The sequence below is a fragment of the Suillus subalutaceus genome (genome assembly GCF_016647625.1).
Source record: "Suillus subalutaceus strain FC151 chromosome Unknown DFJ58scaffold_77, whole genome shotgun sequence".
Classification (NCBI taxonomy): Eukaryota; Fungi; Basidiomycota; class Agaricomycetes; order Boletales; family Suillaceae; genus Suillus; species Suillus subalutaceus.
This window is the reverse complement of record NW_024540326.1, coordinates 182,783-209,574: the sequence shown is the minus strand read 5'-3', so window position 1 is coordinate 209,574 and position 26,792 is coordinate 182,783. Positions and strand designations below refer to the sequence as shown.

General features: G+C 47.7%; 7 protein-coding genes across 7 annotated transcripts; 2 read left to right on the top strand and 5 right to left on the bottom strand.

The window, feature by feature from the left end:
• Positions 1-7,053: 7,053 nt before the first annotated feature.
• DFJ58DRAFT_704923 (uncharacterized protein) lies at positions 7,054-7,901 on the bottom strand (the record flags this gene model as incomplete). The annotated part of the gene is made up of 1 exon (XM_041383694.1): positions 7,054-7,901. One exon carries the CDS (start codon positions 7,899-7,901, stop codon positions 7,551-7,553), a length of 351 nt encoding a protein of 116 aa, XP_041242302.1. The 3' UTR covers positions 7,054-7,550.
• A 74-nt stretch (positions 7,902-7,975) lies between these two features.
• On the bottom strand, positions 7,976-8,854 carry DFJ58DRAFT_662667 (uncharacterized protein; the record flags this gene model as incomplete). The annotated part of the gene is made up of 3 exons (XM_041382311.1): positions 7,976-8,406; positions 8,470-8,480; positions 8,517-8,854. The coding sequence occupies 3 exons, from the start codon at positions 8,852-8,854 to the stop codon at positions 7,976-7,978; spliced, it is 780 nt and encodes a 259-aa protein (XP_041242301.1).
• Positions 8,855-11,190: 2,336 nt separating this feature from the next.
• Positions 11,191-12,462, top strand: DFJ58DRAFT_842815 (uncharacterized protein; the record flags this gene model as incomplete). The annotated part of the gene is made up of 7 exons (XM_041392878.1): positions 11,191-11,233; positions 11,334-11,480; positions 11,584-11,700; positions 11,860-12,013; positions 12,076-12,148; positions 12,207-12,297; positions 12,347-12,462. 7 exons carry the CDS (start codon positions 11,191-11,193, stop codon positions 12,460-12,462), a joined length of 741 nt encoding a protein of 246 aa, XP_041242300.1.
• A 715-nt stretch (positions 12,463-13,177) lies between these two features.
• Positions 13,178-14,773, bottom strand: DFJ58DRAFT_914955 (uncharacterized protein; the record flags this gene model as incomplete). Its single annotated transcript, XM_041395415.1, has 4 exons — positions 13,178-13,637; positions 13,685-13,742; positions 13,863-14,268; positions 14,332-14,773. 4 exons carry the CDS (start codon positions 14,771-14,773, stop codon positions 13,329-13,331), a joined length of 1,215 nt encoding a protein of 404 aa, XP_041242299.1. The 3' UTR covers positions 13,178-13,328.
• Positions 14,774-20,539: 5,766 nt separating this feature from the next.
• Positions 20,540-21,344, bottom strand: DFJ58DRAFT_795728 (uncharacterized protein). Its single transcript, XM_041390545.1, has 2 exons — positions 20,942-21,344; positions 20,540-20,879 (listed from the first exon to the last, which is right to left on the bottom strand). The coding sequence occupies exons 1-2, from the start codon at positions 21,080-21,082 to the stop codon at positions 20,796-20,798; spliced, it is 225 nt and encodes a 74-aa protein (XP_041242298.1). The 5' UTR covers positions 21,083-21,344; the 3' UTR covers positions 20,540-20,795.
• A 551-nt stretch (positions 21,345-21,895) lies between these two features.
• On the bottom strand, positions 21,896-23,866 carry DFJ58DRAFT_746746 (aldehyde dehydrogenase domain-containing protein; the record flags this gene model as incomplete). The annotated part of the gene is made up of 10 exons (XM_041387486.1): positions 21,896-21,944; positions 21,993-22,390; positions 22,443-22,611; positions 22,662-23,031; positions 23,085-23,112; positions 23,165-23,215; positions 23,267-23,370; positions 23,425-23,625; positions 23,678-23,691; positions 23,748-23,866. 10 exons carry the CDS (start codon positions 23,864-23,866, stop codon positions 21,896-21,898), a joined length of 1,503 nt encoding a protein of 500 aa, XP_041242297.1.
• Positions 23,867-25,395: 1,529 nt separating this feature from the next.
• Positions 25,396-26,437, top strand: DFJ58DRAFT_795724 (uncharacterized protein). The gene is made up of 3 exons (XM_041390544.1): positions 25,396-25,689; positions 25,747-25,962; positions 26,028-26,437. Exons 1-3 carry the CDS (start codon positions 25,499-25,501, stop codon positions 26,221-26,223), a joined length of 603 nt encoding a protein of 200 aa, XP_041242296.1. The 5' UTR covers positions 25,396-25,498; the 3' UTR covers positions 26,224-26,437.
• Positions 26,438-26,792: the final 355 nt, after the last annotated feature.

The window sequence follows — 26,792 nt, the reverse complement described above, 5'->3', positions numbered from 1 at the left end:
CGTGTCACAGCAGTCAAACGGAGTCGCGCTCAAGACCAGGAAATATATGCAGTCAAAACCGACGGGCTTCATGACCTGCTGATCACCACGAAGGACAAGTTGAATCAATTCTCATCACCACGACCCCACTATGCAGACCCTCTTGCTTGTTCGTCCGTGGAATCGTTATCTCCTCGAGCTTCCTGACTTCGGGGAACCGTCTGGGCTGGCAGAACGCCTGATGTTGCTGACGACACGCAGAGTGAGGAAGATTATTGGTCTGTGCCCGGGTCTCATTACAGGATTCGCCTGGCGAGTTCCCTGGAGCATGGGAATCGGTTGATTTGGAACTGAGCGATCAAGCCTTGCGATTGACTGCTCGCCTTGAACAGCCTTTTGGCGCATTTTTGCTAGCGCAGCAGCGTGGTGGAGAATACAAAGAATCGCGGTCAGATCATCATATTCATTGCACAAGTCAAAGACCTTTCTTCTATTCCGGGACATGGTCAGGACGCTAGAGATATTGTAGCGGTATGCATTTGTGGCGTCGTTTATATCAATAATCCAGGAGTGTGAATCTGACGTATGAGACGAGCAATACCACGGAATGTCCTCGAAGCTGACCTACACGCAATCGCAAAACCGCAAAAACCGGCCACTTGCATGCTCGCCAACCATGAGCTGCCCTGTGGCTAACGGTTGCGAATTAGATGTATAAGGAACATAATCTTCATCACGAATCAAGTCATCGTCAGCATCGTTGTGCTGAAAATAGATGTGAGACCTGGACTACAGCGAGAAAAATGAACCGGGCATGGTGAGAGCAATAAGGAGGTAGGGGCAATGTAGCAGGGACACTGCAAGGAGACCGTCGGATCAAGTGCGAAGGAAACAAGAGAAGAAGTACATTCAAGGGACCACGAATGTCAGTATTCCGGAGAGGAGCTGTGTCCGCACGAGAAGAGGAAGGAAGTAATTTGCGAAGGTAGCAGGAGAAAGTATGTCACTGTGAGTGTACTGTAGGTGATTGTCTTGGACGCTGAGGGGCGAAAAATCTGACAGGCGAGATCACTGGCTTATGATGCCGCAGAGCAGAAGGTGTTGTATAGGATTGCAATAATGATATCTGACGAAGTCGGTGTATATAAGTAGGGGCGCCGGGACCACGTTACATTGAGTAAATCAGCAAGGCGATGAGTTTCAGCTGCACTTGTCTGCAAAAGAATATTTGGATAGATCTGTGCGTGTGAAATGGATGCACTGGGCTCTTCTTGTTGTACAGGCAAAACGCTACTAAGGATGTCTGGATATATGGATCTTGGTCCAGGCCGCCGTGTAAACCAATCGGTGTGAGTCAGGTGAGAAAATAATGCAGCGAGGGTGTCGGACATCAACTTGATGAGGCGAAGAGCTGGCGGGACTCGAAGCCATAAGTTGTTTGGACGTGTTAGAAGGACCGTTGGTGAATACTAGTTCTCCTACAAAAGTTGACAATACTGATTTTGAGATTGAAGAATTCGTTTAACTTACGCTGCGGTGCTCATCACTATTGGAGGTTCAATTGCATTTCCCTGTACTACAAAGGGGACCCGGACCAAGGGCAGATATTCTGGACAATAGGATGAGATTTCCGGAAAACCAATCACGAGGTTGTCTCAGGCTACCCAACTGATCAGTGACCGTTGGCATGTAAGTAATTATACACAATATAAGTTGACCCTACAGATATCGAGCGGGACTGACCTACTTTTGAACTCTTGCACCAAGATTTGGCACGGCCATGGGTGGTATTACGTTTAGATGAGACCTGAGGCCTGAGGTTCTACAAAGCAGGTTGCCCACTTGGGTCAAACAATCTCGACATTCATAGCAACACGCCTGGAGGACATTTTATTCCCTATCGCGAGCATGGCGTCCTTGCAAACAATATAGACCTTCTTAGGATAGTAGTAAGTATGACAAGAAGACCAGAACATGATGTGGATGGAAGGAACAAAAAGAATACCGCCTCGTATTTAGTCTTAGTAACACGTACAGCAAAACTGGTCTTCGCATCCGAGGAGATTGTTGCGCTAAATGAAAGAAATCTTCTGGAACCGACTTGGAAAAGAATACTGACGAAACGAGGTTCGGAACCGTTCAGAACCGTTCAAGAACCAGTGGAGAACCAACACAGATAAAATGGAACGAGAACCATACTTCGGTTCGGTCATGTTCGATGGTGTCGCAGTGTCCTAGAACCACTTTGGTAAGTACAGAGACAACCGTGAATAGCCGTGAATCAGAGCTACTAGTGACGTGAACTTCATCATCAGAAAGTAAAAAAAAAATGGTGGGAAACCGAAGCGATCCGGGCCTAGAACTTCGTCAGAGTAACGCTACTTGATGCAATGAATCACATCCCTAGCATATGATACACTCATTTCAAGTTACACAATGCACACACACCGGCGCCATCATTGATGATTTTATTTCAGTCCCGGCTCGCCGATTTCCACACATCGACTGTGTTAATATATGATGGGTCGTCTAAGAGATGACGATGTGTTGCCCAGTAAAAATATTTCGTCGACTGAACAGGAACTTGTGAACGCCCATCACCCCTGATAATCCCGCTGCCAGTGACTCGGAGTCTATTATGTACTGAGCCTATCATTGATCAGACAGGCCAGGAACACCGGACACAGGTACGCTAAGCTGCGTCAATCGGACTTACTCATGCTGGATTACACTTACTGGCAGCGGCTGATGATAATTAAACTGATCCTGGGAGTTGTGGGAGGGCAAGAAAAATATGAGCGAGCGAGATTATAGTGAAAACGAGCGAGCGGATTGTATGGTGTAGCGATGAAGGGATCCGAGAACAAGAAGGAAAGGACGTTGTGGTGCCGGATACTTCCGAGCACTCGGGAACCGGCACCTTTCTCATAGACGAAGCGTGCGCCGTCGATGTGAGCAAATAAGTCGGCTGATTATGTTGCAGCTACGTACGCTCAACAACTGCACATCATGTCAATAGGCCAGTATTGCCGAGGATTTTCTTTCTTGTTATTATTAAAAACCATTTAGTCTCTCGGGGCGTACCCTATGCCGACTAGTTATGGCAGGACTATGTAAGTAAGCTCCCATTGTTGTAAGTGATCCGTGGAAGCAACCACCGGGATTCCTGACTTTTCATTTCCGATGGAACTAAGCGTCTGTATGTCCGCATCGGTCTGGCCTCCACCATGGTACTTCTTTTACATACTATAATGGGTCTCAAAGTGAAATACAAAACTCACAAACAAATAAAAAACTTCGGCATCACTTGAAAATTTCGGCACCTTCAGACTCCGACAGAGCCAGTGCCAGTGCATACTCGGGAACATAATCGTTGCCGTTGCCGTCGTCGCCATCGTCGCCGTCGTCGCCGTCGTCGTCGTTGTAATCATCATGGCTGGGGTTGTAGTGGTCGTGGACGTGGATCTCGAGGTCGTCCGGCGAAGCGTGGTAGTCATGGGTTGGTCACCGAATCTTCTACTCCTCCAAGTGCTAGCCCACCAATCAGCGCAGGAGCAGGAGAGCGATCCAAACCACCTACCATACACTGGGACAAGAAAAATAGTCCACGCACCGCTCGCCTTATTGAATGGTGCAAAGTCAACCAGGAGGCTCGACTCAAAATCTTCTCAGATTCTACGAAGGACTGCAAAAGAGGAAGGGCTGCACACGCCAACAAATGACGACACAGAAGAATGCATACCTGCAGCAACTTGCGACAACCATTTTCCAACATGATGAAGATCCGAAGGTTAGGGAATACTTTAGAGCGCATCCCCTTGCCTTTACGAAGCCCATTCAAAGTCGGTTTACATCGTGAGTCCTGGTTATGACCACAACAAATATCAGTACCGATCTGGCCACTAACTAGCTACTTTACTAGGCTACGCAAAAAGTATAACGAAATCAACATGCAACTCGGCCAGACTGGTGCTGGTCTGTCTTTTGAGGCTATCAACGGAGATGAGAAGATGAAGAGCATACTTGGTTTGTACTTTCCTTTCTGATGCCAGCATACACTCTAAAGGTGTTCTAGACCGGCTCTTGGTGCCATTCCCATGGTGGGTTGATCTCCATGGGTGGTGGAGAACCAATCCCGCGTACAACACCTCATTTTCGACGGCTGATCCAGGCCAGGATTTTGCGGCCGAGGCCGCAAGTCTCTTTGGGACAGGCAAGGGCAAAGAGATCGCTCTGCCAATGGATGATGAAGACCATGTGGATGTGGATGAAGACCGTGCCGATATGGATGAAGACTGTGCAGATGTTGATGAAGACCGTGCGGATGTTGATGAAGACCGTGTGGGTGTCGATGAAGACCGTGCCAATGTCGAGGAAGGGATGAATCAGGGCGAGGATGACAATGTTCGTATGGACGATAATGATGTCCCCTCCACATCTTACAATGGCGAAGATCGGGACTGGCCTGACTGGGATAATCCAACCGATCCATCGTCACCACGGCTCACTCAGCCCGAGCCTCAGGCATCATCGTCCAACTCCTCACTCGTTATGCAGCCTCCCCCAGGTCTTCAACCACCAGTGTCTACCTACCAACGCCCATTCATATCCTCCATCAACACGAATTGTACAGTGCAGCGAGGCCCTACTATTTCTCTCAATTCTCCAGAACCTGATGACGGCCGGCGAAAATTTCCCTTACCATCCACCATTTCCTCAGGCAAGACCAAGGTCGCCGTCTCTCAAGACATGCAGATAGATCCCTCGTCTGATGACTCTGATGCAAGCACAAGCCGGATGATGAAATCCCTGACCATGCATTCACGCAAAACCGGTGGCGCTCGTCATCTTGGCCACACATCATCTGATCAGGATTCTGATCTTTCCTCAACTACATCTAGCAGATCTGTCTCTCGCAAGCGGCCACGTGATGCAGTATCCGAAATTAGTGCAAAGCTAAACGAGGCATCAGGGTCCCTTGCTAAGCACATCCAGGAGTCATCTATCGCCAAGGCTGAACACAAGCGCTTCAAGTTAGAGTCCAAGATGGCTGGTATGAAGCTCAAGGGCCGTCAACACCAAGAGGAGCGTGAACACATATTCCGCAGTACTACCGCAACTCAGAATCACGAGCGTGCTATGGCAGATGAACGGACGAAGCAACTTGAATTGGAGATAAAGCTAGAGCAAGTGAAGTTAGAGCGCTTGGCTTTGGAGAAGGAGATGTCTCGTCAGGGTAACTAACAGTCATGCATCCCACGTCAAATCATTTGGTGTTTTTCATTCGTTCTCACAAATTCATACTACATTTCTAGGCCCATTTTTTCATTGTAGCTAATCATGTATCCAAGTGTTTGAATTGAGCCCCCCTCGCTTTCCTTGCATCGCTCATTCAGATCTGCGCAATAGCTGACCCATCAGTGTGTCCCGAAAAATCTGCCCTTCTGAACCGATGAAGCTCTCATCTCCGGCACCGTCTTCGTTGTCTTCGCCATCTTCACCACCTTCTTCCTCCCTGCTATCTTCACATCTACCCCATTGTCTTGCTTCACGGGCAAAGTGCCCAAATGAATCATCAGCAGTAAGTTTTTCTTCGATTTCAATGATCATGTTATGAAGGATCAAACAGCACCGCGTCCACATATTTGCCTCGTCAAGATCTCGCTGCGTCTGTATTTGGATCCACAGTTCACGAAGGGACTGGAAGCGTCCCTTCAGTGAACCGTAACCGTGTTCAGAGCGAACACGGACCTGGAAACGTTGTGAGTTGATTGGTGTGTGACAACGGTTTGTCTTACCTTTGACAAATGATAGTTGAATGTTTTTTGATTACGGGTCAACCCGCCAGCTGCCGGCCGCTTAAAGGGCACGACACACCATGGACGAGAGCCATACGCTGTGTCTGCCCAAATCCACTCATTCCCGCTCAAAAAATTTTGGGGATTGCGCGCAACCCGGGCCTTCGAAAATGCGTTAGAGTCGTGCACACTCCCAGGAACTCCAATGACATAGTCGACAATGCGCAGGTTGTGTGGCATGATTACGACCTTTTGAACATGTGAGTTTGTTTTTTTTTCATTATAGTTCATGGCATACCTGAGCTGATAGTGAGTAGTTCGATTTGCGATCGTAAAAGCCCTCTCCGTGCCATCCGGGCTTTTGAAATAAGTTAAATGGTGTGCCGTCGACACAGAGAAAACCGCCCCTCCACTCTGGGCATGTTTGTTCTTCGACCCACGTCTTTGCCCTCTCCCTCTCGATCTGATCGTCCTCATAAAGTGGGTCGAAATGTATTACGGTGTCATGATGCTGAAGAAGCGCGATCATTACACGTCGGTGACAGTTATAAACTGTCCCTGTCGAGATGCCTGCCCATTCTGCTATGTCTTCCGTTGTCGCCGCATTTCCGTAATGACCTGCACTATTTAGGAACACTGCCAGCTGCACCGGGATAGGCAACTGTGGGTTATTGGAGTTGTTGTGGAACACTGGGTGGGCAATGATTAAATTAACAAGGTGCTCGAAGACAGGGGGATCTACGCGAAGTTTACGGCAAAATTTCTCGGGATGATCCAGCGCCCACTCCTCCAGCAGATGGAGCTGTGGTGCATGGCTCGATTTTGGACGTGCGAAGAGGACGCGACTCTTCTCGACTTCGTCGTGCAAGGCTTCGATCGTGTCACTGAATTCAGTGAAACTACGCGACATCGTTAGTATCTCGGTCGCAGAGGACGCCGACATCGAAAAAAGCGACTCGGTGACGGAGGAGGTGGACGATATGGATGACACATCCATCATGCTACGAGTATCATCCGAGTCTGGAGACTTGGATGATGAACTTGAACTACTACTACTATCCCACTCATCAAGTCCTTCGATTGCGGTCTTGGCTAGTTCCAGGTATCGAGCAAATTGTAAGTCTATTTGGTTGGTACGTAGTGCTTGTAGGATGTGTTCGCGAGCTGAGGTATGAGGCATTGTTCATCGTTATCGATTACCCCGCGATTGTACTTTGTATTTGTTATCTTATCAATTATGGCGGAGCTTCAATACGGCTTGAAGCCGTCATGTTTTAGATCTATATTTTTTTTTGTTGCTTTGATATTTTAACTTTGAGACCCACTATTGATTTCTTTGTGCAGGTCCAGCGGTACGGCAACCGTATCCGTCGACGGTTGCCGTACAAACCGTCTATGACGCCGACGGCGTGCAGCCCTATTCCCACCACGGCCGCTTTCGATGACTGACTTGTCAATCACATTCGTCCTTGGTGGAGAATATGCCTTCTTCATCTCTTCCCTGCGCGCGAGTGTACGAGTTCTCTTTCGAGCCGCCGTTGCTACACGGTCATACTGATGAGGTGAGTAGATTGGTATGATGCTCACATGCGTTCATAAACTATTCCAGGACTGCTCTTTTCCATTCCTCGATGGCATGCACGCACGAAGCATATCCAGATGCTGTCGTAGCCTTCGAAACTTGACCGAGTCGTACTTGCACTTCCGATTTCAACAGTGACCGATGAAGACTTAGGCAAGTTACCATACTCTGTTACGGCGATTGCAATAAAACTACATGGTTACATGTGGAATATACCTGCTCCAAGTGACTGCATCGTATGCGCCAGGAGGAAGTGATCGTAAGCTCAAGAACATAAGTACAATTACCGTAACACGTGAAAAAATGTATAAAATGCCGATAATCCCAATATTTATCCACAGAAAACTCCATCTTGAGCCGTACTTCGCAACCAAACAGAGTGATAACGCCGCTAACGTCGATGAACATGCTATCCCAATGGAAGCCATACGCCACAATATCCGCTCCGCGTGTCTCGGAAACAACACATTCCAGCCCAGGCAATGTAACCCTCCAAACATCATCCCACTGACACCTCCAATGATGAAGATCGTAGGCAACATTATAGGCCTTCCGCTGTGGGTGAGCAACAAATCCTTCAATGATGTGATAAATTCTTTTCTAGAATGCAGGCCGATCAGAACAAGTTCTGAATATTGGTGGCAATGACGTACTCAACGGCGAACGTGTCATGTAGTGGAGGAGCAGTTGAGTTCTTCCAATGAACAATATAAGGACGTCCTATGTTCTGAGGCTTATTCCACCAACAGCAATGGGTAGCGAAGGTCAGAGCGACTACAGCCAGGGTGTCAATCTCAAGCAGTGTTACCGGGAGCTTCTGAATGTAACGGGCGAAGAGCTGGATGGTGAACCACACCAGCTGAAGGGTGGCGACATCACCCTTACTTTGATCCATAATATCTGCCTCTGTGATGTCAGGAATATCTACAGCTCCCTCACGAATAAACGATATGAGTTCATCGGGCGCAAGAGTAGCTCGTGGAAAACCATCGATGTAGAGCATGAATCCACCCATCCACGTGAAGAATCCATGTGTTAATGTCCATTCTGTCAAGCCACAAGTTTCACGTTAGTTTCTCCCTGATTGAAGAGTCCAAATATGTAACTGACTTGGGTGTGAACTTTGGCCCTGCCATAAGCCAAATTGATCATTGAACTCCTGGCAAACTCGACGAGCACATAAAAACTGCCATGCGGCCCAGGCGAGTATGACTTCAGGGGCGATCAACGCAACAACCATGAGGAGTAGACGATGAAGGTTAATGGAAAATCTTGTCGCATGCGTATGTGGAATGTTTGGAAGGATGGCAGTCCATGTGCACGCAAACAAAGTTAAGCCACAGCTCGAGAGAATGTCCCACAAGGTTCTGGTGTTGCAGGATGGAGAGTTGCTGCCATTGGCATCGAGCGTAAGGATACAGGTATCGTTGAGACCCGGAGGTGAAGCCCGAACAAACGGAACACAGATGAGGACAGCGCAAAGTAAGAGGATCATCGTGAATTTGAGGGCATATTGTTTGTTCATTCTGCTCCCTTTTAATGGGTGCAGTTGCGTGTATTAATCCATGCATGATTGGGCCAGGTTCACACGTTGGCTCTCATACACATGTACAGGGCTCCACCCCACCGGACATTAAACAATGATCAAAAAAAGCCTTAAAGCCATCATACGTTCTGGTGTGGCAGGAAGCATGCAGAGTCGCTGGCCTTGCTGAATGTATGGATAATGGTGTCTGTTCATTCAGATCTGTTTTGAAGGGTTTAATAAGCCAGATTCAAGCGCTAGCGCTTATGCACAGGTGCATGCCTCGAGGCCATCATAATCACCGACGGCGCAGGAATCTAAATGTGCGGTGTTGCGATACATGTCCGATGTGGTAAGTCTGGCGATGAGATGCAAGATGTGCTGGGATAGTTTCATCATTGTCTAGCAGTATGGAATGCAGAGCACATCACTTATAGCCAGAGTGTCGATTTAAGCAAGGTTATCGGAAGGTTGAACGTAACGGACAACCAGCTGGACGACGAACCACGCAAGCTGAAGCATGGTGATACCGTTCGATAGTCCACCACCTTTAGTTTGATCATCTGCGCATGTCCAAATCCACCCATCCACGCGAAGAACCCATGGGTCATTGTCCATCCTATGAACGTGTCAGTTGCATGTTAGTCCTGACTGGCCCGGAAGAGTCTGAGCACGTAACTGACCTTTAAAACTCTGCCACAGATGGGAGCACTCGAACTTCCACTTGCGTCATCAATTTATCCATGGTAAGCCAGGTTCAAGCACCGGCGCTCATACACACGTGCACGCCTTGATATTACTGACGGCACAAGGAATCGAAATATATGTTTCGATCGGAGAGAGCTGACAATCGACTTTGGCTGTACCCAACATCTCGCGATCTCCTCCAGTGTGATGTATTTGAGGGCGTTGCAGGCGCACCACACAGGCTCACACAAACAGTCGTGACTAAATATACGACTCCCGACTAGTAGAATTGTGAGTGAACGACAGGAACAACAGTAGATTGAGACGTACACCAGTAATAGCATGCGTGACTTCAAAGTGTAGTCTTGGACTAGCTGCCATTGCAACACCGTCACTGGACATCCTGCGATACTTGCTAGGACTCATCATTTAGCACACGGCGACAAAATATAGAATCCGATGCATTTCATAGTGCAGATAATACAAAAACAGCTGAAAACGACGCGAACAAAGGGGCTGAACCATTCTATACGAGTCTGGCTGCACCCATTTCATGTGGGGGGTATGATCAAGAGTGTTGCCGGAACGGTTTGCGAGGTCAGGCTAATACAAGACGGACCACGGTGGAACCGTGACGTTGAAGATGCAATCTTCAGAACAGGCGGACTTTCAATTATTCCTTTCGCAGCACCCCCGAATTCTTTTTGCATGCAGAACTTCCTCGAATGCCTCCTCCGCCTTCATTAAAGCTTAAGGAGTGAATGTCATCATATTCTCACTGCAGCGCACCCACAAAGCTCATCGATCATCAGCCATGACGAGGTGCGGTTTATTGTTATTGACAGACTCACGAGTTATTTCAAAGATCGCAGACGGCCTTAGGAGCGTTAAGGAAACAAGGGATTGGTTGAATATGCGGATGTGTGTTATGTGTCCGTGTGGTGCGTGCCCATTTGCATGCAGTGAGGTCGAGGATGTTGCCTATGATGGGGAGGGGTTTTGGAGGTAGGAATATGCGAGGAGTGCGATGGCTAAGGAGTAAGGCACCTGTCAACGCCATTGATATTGGACGACTTCCGTTCAATCCATTCATCATCACATGCACATGCGGAGGCTTCGAACTTGGCTTTGAGGTGCGTATATTTGGAAGCGTGTTTGACTTACTGAGTGGAGAGCACCACGTGCAGGCAACATTGACCTCGTTATTGAAGCGATCCAATTTTAGTCTTTCTACTTGCATAATCCTATTTCATCGCCCTCCATGCACATGTCTAGAGTAGACTATAGCGCTGGATTGGTAGCACCGATGGAGATTCAACTTATATCTAACGCCAGACTCCTGCCAGCTACTACTACTTGAAAGCTTCAACAACCGGATAGCTATGCCATTTCGGAAACTTGAAATTATGATATTGCTCTCCGTTCTTGATGTCCGGTATGACTAGCTGCATTAATTACACAGGATCAAGCACGGCCCATACAGTGTTGTGATTAAATGTGGCATTAACTTGAAGTCTGACGTCTCCCTATTTTGTTTCTCATCATACGCATCTCTTCAAACTCAAATCTCGTGTTCCACCCCAGGCCTGACACAGAACTGCGCAAGACCTGATTCAACTATGGTGAATGGTTGGCCAAAAAACAACTCTACATCCCGTTCACGTGAGTCAATGCTGATTGGACCTTGGTGCTTGTCTGCATTTGGTCTGTTTGATTGTTCTTCACTATATAGACCCGCATGCAAATTGACCGACATATCTAGCCTTTACTTTTCAATCCATCTACCTCCGCATCCAAGTTACCTCGTTTCTGACAGACCGTTGGTACAAGCGTCATCCAAATGGGACTAGAAGACACTTGCACTTCGCCATTCAGATCATACGCACCACCCGGGAGGACAGCTTTGCCTGTGGGTTTCAATTATGAGTATCTTTATAAGGACCACTCAATTCATAAGTTCTTCATTATTGTACATCGCTTGACAATCCTAGCAGTGAACTCAATTTATATAGCCTACTCTCCGGTCTTGAAGTTCATCCGTTCCTCGGGATCCCGCTATCATGCAAGATCTATTGGAATTCGTGTGGTCTCTGAGTCATTTTCCGGTGTAGAGAATGAAACGACCTGCCGTATGTCTCTTCCCTAATGATTGCCCTTACCAGCGATAATTTTTTGTATTCAGAGTTTCAAGGGGACATCATTGCCACATATACTTTCCTCGCCTTGCATCGACTTCAACATCAACATTCTTTGTCAGAGCGTACCCCACATGATGTCATAATACCCAGTTTATGGATGGCTGGCGATGGCGATGAGGATGGTGTCCGGGATCGATTGTTATTTTGATCACTTGTCTACTCATCCCGAACGCCAGACTCGTCTCGCACTCTTCGCTACCCCTCAAGAACAGATGGCTGGCTTATCATTTTTCGATCAAAATGAGTGAGCTTTCTGTTCTTGATATTCGGTACGATTAGCGTGTATTGTCTTGTATTCGTGACCAGATTGCTCTCCAGAACTTGGGCCCCCATTGCAAGCAGTTTGCGTTGCTCGAGGCTTTGTGCCCTTTACAGTTTTGTGAGTTCGTCGTCCATTTCCCAATCGCCCTCTGTTGAAAACTCAATGAACCATACAGACCCCTTGCATCCACCGTTGGGACCCACGATCTGTCATTATTCGCGCGACTACCGTTGGATCGAAAATGAATGTCATTGAAACCAACCACTGTATGTCTCTCCTCTGTCGTCTTTTCTAGCAATAATTTTCCGTGTTTAGCGTTTCGAATCCCACCACAGATTTTTTATCGCCTTACATTCATCGACAAAGTGCATGTCATAAAGACCTGCTGGGTGTCTGACGACGACAATGGTGTTAAAAAGATACGAGTGTAGATATGCACTCCACCTCGTTTCCCAACACCAGATTCATCTCGTACCCTTCGCTACCGCTTCAAGAGCCGGTGGCTGGACCATTTGCTATTGCAAGTGATCCAGCTCTCGGTTCTTGATGTCTGGTATGATCAGCTTCAAGTTCTATTGACTTAAAGGTGACTCATGAGATATGGGTTTGGGATAATAAACGGCATTTATCTCCCCAATCTATCTCATCATATGCATGTGTCAACTTTCACGTCCCAGACTAAGTCAGATACCCTTGTCGATCACATTCGTCCAACATGCCTTCTTCATATCTTCCCTGCGCGTGAGTGCCCAAGTTCCCTTTCGAGCCGCTGTGGCTACACGGTTATACTGATGAAGTGAGTAGATTGATATGATGCTCACATGCGTTCATGAACTATTGCAGGACTGCTCTTTTTTCATCCCTCGATGGCATCCACACACGCAGCGTGTCCAGACGCTGTTGTGGCCACATTTTGATGGAACTGTTCACTGTTCACTCATATTCAGGTGGCAGCCTTTCGATAGATCGAGCGTCCTTGTATGGTATATAAGTGGAACGACGGCCTGTTAATTATCAGGTTTGAACTTGACCGAGTCGTACTCGCACTTCCGATTTCAACAGCGATCAATGAAGACTCAGTCAAGTTACCATACTTTGTTACAGCGATTGTAATGAAACTACAAATTTACATGTGGAATAAACTCGGTCCAAGCTATTGTATCGTATGCGCCAGGAGGAAGTGATCGTAAGCTCAGGAACATAAGTACAATTATTGAAATACGTGCAGGAAGGTAATAGATCATGACACATGTTGCAATTGTAATATATGGCAAACTGCGTATGAGTACGCGCAATATCACTCTCTGGACATCAATAAACCGCGATAGTGGTCCTTCCGAGTCCGATGTCTGTCTGCCGACCGACTCCAGGTGGCAGCCTTTCCGATGTCTGTCCATCGACAAAATCCAGTGGCAGGATTTCTGATGTCTGTCCATCGACCAACTCCGGTGGCAGGATTTCCGATGTCTGTCTGTTGATCAATTCCAACCGCAAAAGCCTTTCCAGAGAATTTGAAATCGTAGGTATCTGAAAAGAGCTCAAAATCCCCAAAAATGTATATGGTATCCCAATGGAATCCACACGCCACAATATCTGCTCTGCGTGTCTAGGAAACAAGAAATTCCAGCCCAGGCAATGTATCGCTCCAAATACCATCCCACTGGTGCACCCAATGATGATTGTGATCTTTTCCCGAGTCAGGGCCATCAGACTGTTGGGCCCTGTAGTTGAATAGTAGCATTAGGCTTGATAATGTGCCATGTCCTTTGCTAAATAGAATGCAGGCAAATCAGAACAAGTTCTGCCAGGAATATTGATGACAATGACGTACTCGCTGTCTAAGCTGTCAGGTAGTGGAGTAGTTGGATCCTTCCAATGAACAATATAAGGAAGTCGTACGTCCTTCGGCTTATCCAACCACAAGCCATAAGAAATGCAGGTCATAGCAGCTACACCCAGGGTGTCGATTTCAAGTAGTGTTACCGGGAGCTTCTGGATGTAACGGGCGATGAGTTGGATGACGAACCACACCAGCTGAAGAATGGCGACCCATTTGGATAGCAGATCGCTCTTGCTTCGATCTTTTATCTCTGCCTCCGTGATGGCAGGCATCTCCACGAGTTTATCATCAACAAACTGCATGAGTTCATCGGGTGTAAGAGTGCCTCGTGGCCGACCATCGACATAGAGCATGAATCCACCCATCCAGGCAAAGAACCCGTGCGTCTCTGTCCATCCTGTCAAGGCATCAGTTTCATGTTAGTTTCTTCCTTTCTGAAGAGTCCGAGTAAGTAACTGACCATCCTCTAAACTTTTGCTTCCACCAATTAACATATTTACCAGCTTCTGCCATATGGCGCGCCAGTAGCCGCAGGGCTGGGCTCGCTTCAAACTGAATTTTTCATTGAAGGCTTTCGCAACTTGGCGAGCATGTAAAAACTGCCATGCGGCCCAGGCGACCACGAATTCAGGGGCCAGAAACGCCGTAAGCATGAGGACTAGACGACGAAAGACAGTATCAAGTATACTCTCATCCTTATCCGGAATGTCCAGATGGATGGCAGTCCATGTGCTTGCAAACAAAGTTAAGCCACAACTCGAGATAATATCCCACAAGGTCCTGGTGTTGCAGGATGGACAGTCACTGGCATCGAGTGTAAGGATATGGGTATCGTTGAGACCTGGGAGTGAAGCGCGAACAAACGGAATGCAGAAGAGGACAGCGCAGAGCAGGAGGGCCATGGTAAATTTGAGGGCATAGCGTCTGTTCATTCTGCTCCCTTTTGAAGGGTTACCATTGTGTTGACTCATGCATGATAAGCCGGATTCAAGCGCTGGCGTTCATGCACCCGTGCATGCCTCAAGGCCACCATAGTCGGAATCTAAATTTACCGTGTCATTGCATCAAAGCGCCAAGTCTGACAATGATAGATAAGCGGGAGTAAGCTCCCCCGTGAACCGGACTATAGCCGACATAAGGTCTTCGACCCCAAAGGACTTTTTTTTTAAAAAAAAAAACTGACGATGAGATTCGAGACATACATTCATTTGCCCAGCTTGGATAGTATAATCATCGTCTAGCCGTACTGAATGCAGGTCAGAGCGATTACAGCCAGAGTGTCGATTTCAAGCAAGGTTATTGGAGTGTTCTGGGCGTAATGGGCAACGAGCTGGACAACGAACTAAACCAGCTGAAGCATGGCGATGCCATTCGATACTCAATCACTTCTATCTCCGAGTCCGCCTCCGATAACAGCTATGTCCATGAATCTGAGCTTCGGAAGCGCCGAAGTTCATCGGAAGTAATAGTGGCCCTTGACCTTGAATGGCTTGCCGTTGACGTGGAGTATGAATCTACCATCCATGCGAAGAACCCATGGGACATTGTCCATCCTATGAAATATCGGTTGCATCCCAGTCCTGCCTGACAGAAGAGTCTGAGCATGTAACTGACCTTTGAACTTTGCCGCAGGTATATGAGCGCTCGAACTTCCACTTGTGTCAAACTTGTGTGATCAATTTATCCATAGTAAGCTTCAAGCGCTGGCGCTCAAACACACGTGCATGCATCGATATCACTGACGGCACAGGGAATTGAAATACATGTTTCAATCGAAGAGAGCTGACAATAGACTCTGGTTGTACCCGCCGTCTCGCGGTCTCCTTGAGTGTGACGTAGTTGAGAGCGTTACAGGCACACCACACAGGCTCACACAAACAGTCGTGACTAAATTTACGACTCCTCGACTAGCAGAATTGTGAGTAAACAACAGGAACAACAGTAGATTGAGACGTACACCAGTATTACCATGCGTGACTGCATGAGTGATATTGGACTAGCTTGCTATTGCAACACCGTCACTGGACACAAAGCATCCTGTGATACTTGCTAGGACTCATCATTTAGCACACTGCAACAAATTGTAGAATCCGATGCATTTCATAGTGCAGATGATACAAAAACCGCTGAAAACGACGCAAACAAAGGGGCCAAACTATTCTATATGAGTCTGGTTGCACCCTGGAGAGCATGATCGAAAGTGTTGCGAAAATGGTTTGCGAGACTATGACAGGTCGAATGCAAGACGGCAGTGGGACGTTGTCTTCAGAACAAGCGGACTTCCAATCATCCATTTCTTCACAGTAGACCCGAGTTCTGTTTACAAGTACAACACGTGCGCAAATACTTTATTATTCACTTTGCGGCACCGGCCTTCATCCATTTCTCAATCAGCAGCGAACTGCATATTATTCTATCAACAACAGCACCAATAGGAAAGTGGAAACATAACTCACCAGTGTCACATTACTACGTACAAATTTACCGGCCTCCTCATTGGTGCTCAAGGAGTATAGCACACTTTAGTACCTTGAGTCTGATATTACAAGGCGCAAAAGGTGAGTCATCCAGTGGAAATTTGATGCAAAGCAAACTACTCCTACTTACAATTGGAACGCAGGACATCTGTTTGTCGCAGCAGTCATTGTATGTGGTGCAACTCTCTCCCTCTCCCTGACACGCACTGACAGACATTATAGATATTGTCAGTGCAACAATAACGGTGAGGAAGGAGAAGCGCATTGTTCGTGCGAGGTGGTGTGAACTGCTGAGACACTCGAAAAATTTCTTTGGAGTGAAGTGGACGGTAGGAAGATGACTTGCTCTTATACTCACAAAAAATGTGGTTTAGGCAGAACCTATCCCCCCCGGTCACCACGCGAGAAGCTGAGCTAGTGACTCCTGCCTAGTACTTGCCAGAACTGTTATGGCGTCGTATGTCACAACTTTGTTTGAAAGTAGGGCCCACGGTAACGTAGTCCCACAGTTGCTCTCATGTTGATGAATAGACTTCGTTTCAGCTCATTTACTTCTGGAGCTGGAGAGAGACAAGTACGCACCTCCTTCACTCGTTTGCTTGTGCAGTTAGAGAGTTGGAAGTGCAGACCTGCTGTCGAGGTGCTTGTGCGAGGTCGCAGCCTGCGCTATTCAACACTTCGAGCTTGAGTACTGACCTTCGGGCTGATCTAGCGATACGAAAATAGTCGTAACCTGCCGTGTATATTGTACTTGTGTTCCTGATGAGGGCAGTGGTATTGTACCTCGATTCAACTAGCGTCTGATTCCATTCTTAGGATTGTCAGAACGAAGCCTCAGTTGACGGTGGTAAGGCAGACTTCAAGGCGATTGTTAGTAATTCGTGGCGACAAACTAAAGACAGCTCCGCGACTAGTCTGGTTTCTCTAGGATATTTCGGCCTGATGAACTGATGGCTTTGCGAATATCCTATTCATCAGTCCGATTTGATTGCAGAGCCGCAGTAATTCTATTCAGTTCATCCTTCTGTCGACGTCAGGCCAAGTACTTGGAATTTATATGTGCATGAATTATACACAATCAATCGTGGTATCACAGTATACAGCCTTGAAACAGTCTGGGATCGACTACCACGTCGAGGAAAGGAATGAGGGCAACGTATTCCGCTAGCTCCACATCTGACATTGTTGCCAACCAGTCTCTCCAGGGATCACTTTGACCGTGCCAAAAATGCCTCCAACAATTCATGGGGACTCGATACTCGGTAACTTCTGAAACTGAAGTGAGCTTCCAGCACGCGCAAATTGGGCATCGAGATAACACCGAATAGGTCGATAAAGAGTGTACAGAGTCTTCTTCCATTTCACACTCATGCTGGTAATTAAGAGCCATATCGAAGATTCGACGAGGTGGGTTCCTAGGCAGCAGCTGTTGTGTGTGTGGGTATGTTTTGGTTAGTTTTGGATTTGGGATGGATGAGTTGGATTATAGGAATGAGAAAATGTAAAGAGATGATGAACGATGAACGGAACAAGAAGATGGTGGGATGTCACGATGATAATATGCAATCAAAATCAAAAATTCACTCACCACCTCCCAAATCCAAACGCAAACGCTCTGGGATATCTTTCCTTCCCAGCCTCCTCCCCACCCCCATCACACCCATGATCGCATCCGCCAACTACCCCCCAGGCTCAAACACCTCCGGATCTTGATACAACCCAGGATCATGCATAATAGCCCATATATTCCCGAATACGAGAGATCCTTGTGGGATGTGCATGCCTTAGTAGGCGTCTGCTTGCGTTAGTCTATGTGGAGGCCTGGCGTGCGCGGGGTGGCGTTGTGGATAGGCGATGTGATGGATGGATGAGTTGAGAGGCGAAAGAAGATGTTGATCAACCCTAACTCACCCACACGAAGCAGAATACTCACTGAGCGGGACAGGCACACCCCATCTAAGCGTCTCCGTGAACACCGCATTGGATGTATCATTGTGCCTAAAATGCAACATCTTTACTTAGCCATCCATATGTGCAGTCTCGATGTGTTTCAATTACAGATGCGTTCCCAGTCCCGCCGGAGGGGTGACTCATATCGGAATGTTAGTAATAGTAACTGGTCAGCGTTAGCCTGGGATTGTGAGACGGCGCGGCCATGTATGGTGATCTCGCGTTAGCCATAGAAATGGAAGAACTGAGCCGATGTGTTAGTTCGTATCATCCACTTCGAAATATGGCAATGAGACATACATATTCTGGATGGCTCCTCCGAAACTACAAAAGAGGAACAGCATGCTAATATAACCATGCGGTTCTATGCACTACACGGCAGATGGTTGTCGATGGATGTCTTGGGACTCGGGAGCTTGGCTAACCTTTGCACGTGCACGCGTCCATTGGACGTTTCTTCATCGGGTCCGAGGCTCCTGAAAAGTATATGCATATACGATGAGCGCACCGTATCTATAGGTCATTGTTTCGTTGAGTACATGTACGTATGTCCTTGTGGTGTGTTTTCGACATATCGGAGGGTGATCGGTTTGAATTTTACTGTCATCACTGTGCTGCCAGGTCGAAGGCTTAAGCATACTCGCACCTGCATTGACAATATTTAGACAAACATTAAAATTGACAAACCGAATGAACACGCTATCACATTAATGTACTGTGAGTGACAACTTACAAGTGTGCAAACAGCTCAAGTTTCAAAAAGGGACGTTGCGGCAAATACCGCAGTAGTGGCGCAGCATTTTCCTAGTCCCCGTGCCAGTCAGTTCTACGCGAAAAACGACTGAAGGGCTCTGCATCCATTAGCAGGTGTCCATCACGCATCCTCACTTTGGCCATTGAGCCAGTAAATGCATATAGTCCGGCCGTGCACCCTCGGATTCGATAGCAGAATCACACCTAGTATTTTCCCTGCTCCAAGCAACATATCCTCCGTCTCAAGTCCCAACTACAACTCAGCCTGAGTGCATTCAAACGTGTTTACCCTGCCAAAGTGACCTGTATCGATCACAATTCCCCGTCGAACTCATCGCCAGCCTTACGACAAGATGGTCTTGTAGCCGTCGATCGTCCTTATTCTAGCATTTCATGTTTGTGGCTGGATCGAAGATGATGTACTATTTTCAAGCAGTTCTGCCGGTGTGCCAGGTGGCAGAATGAATGAAAAATTTTGACGGCATTTCAATCGATGCGAGGCAACGATCCTCCTGGGCATCGTGAAAATGCTGTGGTGCTCCCAGACGGTGAGTGCGTGCGCATCGACTAAACTTACTGCCAGTCACTGAAACCTCCCAATCCTTGTCCTCCAAACGAGCCATGGAGTCGAGCGTGCGCAGCCGTTATGGCTACATGGAGATACTGACGAGATGAGTAGATTAGTATGATACTCACATGCGTTCATAAAATATTTCAGGGCTACCCTTTTCCATCCCTCAATGGCATGCACACACGCAACGTATTCCAGACGCTGTCGAACTCTCGCAGGTGGATGGCGTTAGGCGCGCCGGTCGAGGTGGACTTTGGAGGGATTGTGGGTATCTTGCTCTAAGCTACAGAGGTGCGTGTTTTGTACGTTTTATGCTGCTTCACTGCGTCAACCTGTTTGTTTCCATAGATGTCCAGGCACGAACCCTCCAGCCATACCCGCCGTCCTAGATACCGTAGGCCCCCAGAGCCTCTGCAGTGCATACATGCGGCCGAATCTTGTCTTCAAAGCCTCCAGAATGTATCCCATCCCATCAAGCGAGCAGTTGGTGCTTCCCAGCGCCTGAATCTATTCTACACGACACCATATTCGAGCGCTCTGCTCATGATTCAGCTCTAATTTGAACGTCGCGCACTCCCGGTCAAACTGGTTTTAGCTCATTTGCCAATACCCTCCCAAGTCCATCATCCTTCAAACCTCTGGCAAGCTCTCATTGCAGATGCCACGAGCCACGCGTTCAAAGGTGAAGTTCTCGAGCCATTCAGTTCCTCAATAGACACCTTTCTAAATCATTATCTAGGTTACTAGCGATACATGGAACAGATTCGTCTGCGAAGGACGGCTTTATTAGATTCCCGTACAGTCCGAATTTTCTACAATGTTCAATCCGAGTCACTGTCCACCATGTTTTCGGGTCGCTGTCCATGTTTCGAGCTCTTTTTGTACCCTTTCTGTACCCTCCGTTACCCGCAATATTATTTAAGCATATCTGCGCATCAGTTTCACCGGGCAGCGCTGAACGTTTGAATTCTAGTATCAATGTTTGTACTTTGAAAAATTTATGGTTTGGTTCGCGTTCGGACCAGAAAAAACCCGAACCGGACCACGGCAGCACTACTTGAAGTTTGAACAATAGGAAGGTGATACATACAGGACAGAGAGTTGATGTATTACGGTCTATGTGATACGTAGGAGATACATCATAGTCTATGGACCACAGGCTCTGATATAACATCAGCCTTCTACAATGTTAGATATTGATATATTATACCTACAGGGTATTTTGGTAGTTGACTGGCACACATGAATATCACTCGTCTGATATTGCGAGGCCCAAAGGGTGAGTCATCATCAAGTGAAAGCAAAATACTCCTACTTACCAGGGTAACGCAGAACGGCACTTCTTGGCAGCAGTCACTGGCCTTGGTGCAAAGCTGGCCATCATGCGTGCACGCACTGACAGACATCATAGTTGTTGTCAGCGCAACAATAACGGTGAGGAACTTGCCGGAGAAAAGCATTGTTTATGCGAGGGATGAACTGTTGAGGTGCTCTACAAACGGGACTGAGGAAAGTGACTTGCTCTTATAATACTCGGGAAAAATAACTTAGCCTAGATCCTGTTTGGCATAGTGATTTAGGTAGAACCAGTGTTGTAGGGAGAACTGCTGTGAAGCAGTTCTCCCGGCAGAACTTGGTGGAACCATGTTCTACCAGCGTGGCAGGCAGATGACCCCGACGAGGATGGTGTTCGGGGTCGCTTGTCATTTTGATCATTTGTCTGCTCATCCCGAACGCCAGGCTCGTCTCACTTTTCACTACCCCTCAAGAATCGATAGCTGGCTCATTAGCGTGCGGTGTCTCGCCTTTGGTTCAAACTTTGGGTCTCTATGGCAATAGATCTGCGTTGCTAGAGGCTTTGTGCCCTTTACAGTTTTGTGAGTTCGTCGTCCCTTTCTCGACCGTCCTATGTAAAAAACTCGATGAACCATACAGACCCATCGCTTGAAACCGCCCATTCGTGCTACGATTAGTTCATCGACTATTCGTTCTTCACGCTTCAATCAATAGAAAATACTATGTTGGGACTTACAGCAGCCAGTCAAAGCGGGAATGGTGAAATCAGAGGAGTCCCCGAAGTTCTTGTCATTAAGGCCCAAGCTCTAGTGCGCTATGTTTTGTTCTCTGAACCTTTCTTGATCTCTTCCACTAATGAAAATTCGAAATTTACATGCGTCAATTGTTGTAACATGATAGGAAATACAATGAGATTTCAAGATACTACACGTGCATTAGGCTCAAACCTGCACCCTGCTAAATGTCATTTCTCTAGCTCACATCCTGTGGCCGAGGTTGACGTGGACAGCCTTCACTGATGTGTAACTGAGAGCATATGAGTATGTGCTGATATACCATGGACGCAACACTCACTTAGTTAGGGCATAGTCGCCACACTCACGACCGATACCGCTCTGCTTGAAACCGCCGAATGGTACATTGGAGTTGAATGAGTTAAAGCAGTTAATCCATGCAGTTCCAGCCCTGAGTCTGTGCGCGGTGTTGATAGCGCGGTTCAGGTTCTGGGTGAAAACAGCCGCAGCAAGACCGTAGGACGTGTCATTTGCCTGCTTGATCACATCTTCCTCATCCTTGAACTTGATGAGAACACAAACAGGACCGAAAATCTCCTCTTGGACGATCTTCATCGATGGGTCAACATTGGTGAAGATGGTGGGCTTGATGAAATAACCCTCGCTTCCATGACGCTCACCACCAATCTCAACCTTGGCACCAGCTGCCTTTCCGGACTCAATGTAAGACATGATACGCTGGAACGTGCATTAGACAGAGAGACTGTTACGGAAGTGTTTCACGACGTACGTTGAATTGAATCTCTGAGACCTGAGGACCCTGGAAAGTGTCAGGGGCAAATGGGTCGCCGACCTTGAGCGACCGAGTTTTCTCCATGAAGCGCTTGAAGAATTCGTCATAGATGCCTTCTTGCACGTAGATACGCGAACCTGCGGTACATATCTGACCGTGGTTCCAGCTGGTGGGTGAAATATAAGTGTAGTTCGCATGACAGCACCTTATACTCACAAGATACCAAATGCAGCCCAGTTGACAGCTTGTTCGATGTCTGCATCATCAAAGATTATGTTTGGACTTTTTCCGCCAAGCTCGAGGGTGACGTTCTTGAGATTGCTCTTCGCAGCAGCCTCCATGATCTTGCGACCAACAAGAGTTGAGCCAGTGAAGGCGACTTTCTCTATCTTCATATGCGAAGAGATGGCATTACCGACAGTGTTTCCATAACCAGTGACGACGTTGACTACTCCAGGCGGGAAGCCAGCCTCATTGATAAGGTGGCACATTCGGATGGCAGTCAAGGGTGTGAATTCTGAAGGTTTGAGAACGACAGTGTTGCCGCATGCAAGAGCAGGACCAATTTTCCAGGTCATCATGAGCACTGCGAAGCGAAGAGTGAGTGCATGACACCTCAAGCGACTAATATGTACGCACATGGGAAATTCCATGGGATGATTTGACCCTATTAGACGGATATAAGAGGAAGATTTGGGAGCTGAGATAGGTGCGCTTACAACGACACCAATGGGCTCGTGGCGACTGTAGGTGAGCTTGTCCTCGGTGGTCTGCGTAATTGTCAGCAAATGAGCGAAGTTGATTGTTGGAAAGCTTCAGACCTCTTGTACTTGACCAGTAATTTTATCAGCCCAACCAGCATAGTAGCGAATACAATCGATGGAACCAGCAACATCGACATTTCTTGCCCAATTGAAAGTCTTGCCTGGCGATTATTGGTTAACGATTCAGATGCCTGCTAATTGGTCCGGATGCTAACCATTGTCCAATGCCTCCAGAGCAGCCAGCTCGTCGGCATTTTTCTCCATGAGTGCAACAAGCTTTGACATCAAAATGCTACGCTGAGCACCGGGCGCATGAAGACCCCAGGTGGTGTCGAAGGCTGTCTGCGCAACGTCGACGGCAAGGTCGACATCCTTGGGCGTACCCTCGGACACTGATGTTGTTACCTTTCCATTTGCTGTGCATCGAGTTCATGTAAGATGATGAATATCAACGTCAACAGAACGTACTTGGGTTGATGACACTAAATTTATTGAGATAAGTAAGAAGTGATCGATTAGCGACAAGTGTAGATCATACTCAATGGTGGTATTGTCTGATCCATCCAGGAACTGGCCGTTAATGAAGAGACCGGTGTTAAAGGACACCTTTCCCTTGAAAGCAGGCGCGTTGAATTCGTGAGTGAATGTAGATGGCATAGCGACAATGGATTGATATCTCGCAAGTTGTGTATATATAGGAGCGGAGTGTCATCACAAACACTGCCATGGGCTATCATTGGTTGGTATCTGCCAATGGCTCGGTATTTGCAAATTCGTTGCAGCATCTCCGTGCCTTAGGGAAGCTCATGTGCGCTAGAACGGAGAGACTAACTCAGCGGGAGTATGAATCAACGCTATGACATTAAGTAGTACCCAAAAGTTAACGGAGAGACTAGCTAGGGTGTAATGTCAGCGTCTGTAACTATACCAGATGCAATGTCAAACATACCTCAGCAGCGCTCAGCTGCGGGAGTACTGTGATTCAAACGTTAATCAAGGTTGCGAACAAACTGGCCATATTGAGGTTGGGCGGGGATGCTAATTTTAGATTAATGGAGGACCCTGCTTCCACTTCTATCCACCCATCAAGAAGCGCCAAGCGCGTCCATGTGAGCACAATCTAGAGGCGCACGCAGTGAGATTGTCACAGCAAGTAAGGCTAATGCTGTTTAAAAATATTTGCGCCCTTGAATGGCAGATGAACGGCCATCACAAAGAACTAGCTCAAGCGCTCGCATCTGAGACACGGTACCCAGTCACCACTTCCTGATTCCTCTATCGCTCGCCTCCGCGACGTTTGGGACTTTACCTGCCATCTTTGCACCCCCATTCCTCGCCATCCCAATCTGACTACCAATGTGAATGAAACCAGCCTCCAGATGCATCAAGCACATGCGCTCTATCATTTTTGACGCCAATTTGTCGCGTTCTCACTTCTTAATCTCGTGTGCCAACAAAAGGTGTGGTTTCGGATCGTGTATGTCGCACTCTCTTCTCATTTTTTTTTGTAATTCAACTGATTTATTCTCTCTTAGGCGTGCAAAGGACAAGGCTCTTCGTAAAAGAGTTCAGGACTCGACTCAGCAGGATTCTCCTTCTGCTCACTCTCCTCTAAGGTCTCAGTCTTCCAGGGACACCTCCTCCAATGACTTCCAATTCTTCCACCCCCACGGGAAAACTCACGGACCCTGCAGAGGCCGATCAACCGCCTTCATCAGAGCCACACCCGGTGGAGCGGTAGTTTATAGCTGAAAGTCCTCACGAAGTTTTCCTTCTCTCTTCCTGTGCCCCGTAACCTGGGCCACCCCTGCCGAAATTCACCCTTATGTTGGTCCTTTACAAGCAGACTCGACTTGGCGGGACAATAACGACCTTCTGAACGCACGCAGAGGGTCGCTGCTAATCACCATGTTCATGCCAAGTGCAGATGCCAACCAGCCGTCTACCCACTTCCCAAATAGACGCAGATCTTGACGTCAATCTTCTTAGGTTCATACATCATTTGTTCGCATGCGTTGCAGAGCAGAAGAATGATGCAATCTTTTTCAGGCCGCCCATATCTCCTGCAGGATCAGGTCAGTCCATGGCCCGTCCACCGTCCGACCTCAGTGGGCCAAGCATACATGCGACAAGTTACGGCTCTTCTGCTTCCTACAGCCCTTACCCCCGCCGTTCTTTGGCTCAGAGCGCCATGTCTTTACGCATTCTCGCTCCTCCCTTGTACCGGAGATTCGTCCATCGTTTCCGTCCTCACATGTGCCACGCCGGCTCTTGGTCAACCGCTTTACAATGAGCTCCAGAGCGCTTCCGTTTCCTGTTCCTGGACCCCTACCAAATCCTGATTTCCAGTTTGGCGCTTCGACATCTGCGTCGCCTCCACATGTCTCACCGGATGCAGAATCCCCTGGGAATGTGCACACATGGGCGTTTCCTCGTAATGAGGCAGATCAGGACACGGAGGACTCATACAGTTCAACTTGGCACGCTGCGCTTTTATGATCAATATGTTCGTTCCTTGATTTTTTTTTACATTACAGTACATCCAACTTCGAGATACGCATGTCCGGTCTGAACATACAGTCTAGCCAGAGATCGCCCGTCTTCGTTTGCTTACCAACACAGGGAACACAGGAACCAGGTGCTCTTCCCCTGCTTACACTGTTTCACCCGTGGAAGTACGCACCCTGGATACGGCAAAGAACCCTGGCTCTTCGGGTCTACGAACGAGCGAGGCTTCGTTTCGGTACAATCCTGTAATTAGACGTTTTACCTCGAATGTTTCTGACGAGATACTGACGTAGTTCCCGCCTGAAACTAGGGCCAACACCTATCTGGGTCCCACGGAGCCTGCCATAGCAACCCGCAAGCCCAGTATACCTACCATCCAAGGAGTGCCGCACAGTCATATCCAGAACAATATCGATATAGCTCCTCATACCAACGTCCGTAGAAACGACGTCCTCGTTCAACGCATACCATTTCGCCCAGAATCCAACCAATACTCCTACACATGATACTATCCGTCATTCCCGCAGGACAGCACGTTTCCCTACACAGATGTCTCATACGGCCAACTCGGGTTGCAGTATCCAACAGAGAGCACGTTTTCGTGTAGCTCTGCTCCGTCTGCTAATATTGGAATCGTCGGGGGTATGAACTCGTATGTGTTGCCTCCGGCTTTGCTGTGCCTCCTGCAAATAGGGTGGGGCATGGTGAGGAACAGTTCAGTACATATAGCTGAGGCAGCCGTCGAGTTTCCTAGACCGTCGTCCGTCTCATACCATTCTCATCGTCCGTCCGTCTGGAATTCGCATGTACCCATATTTTACTATTGTCTTCGCTCGCTGCTGTCATTCAGTGGTTGCTGCAAACTAATTTGGTTGTGGTCTTATGGGCTTTTTTTCGAACCTGTCGTTTCGTCTTGCTTGAGGATGACGAGTTGATGGCACTGATTTTTGCACATGCCCTCGAGCTTTTGGCCCAGGACCGTGTTTCTTGAGGTGCTTCGCAATGACCTATCAGGTCTGATACATAGATCCATCTTTATGGCGCGAACATTGAGCACAATAACAGTGCAACACAT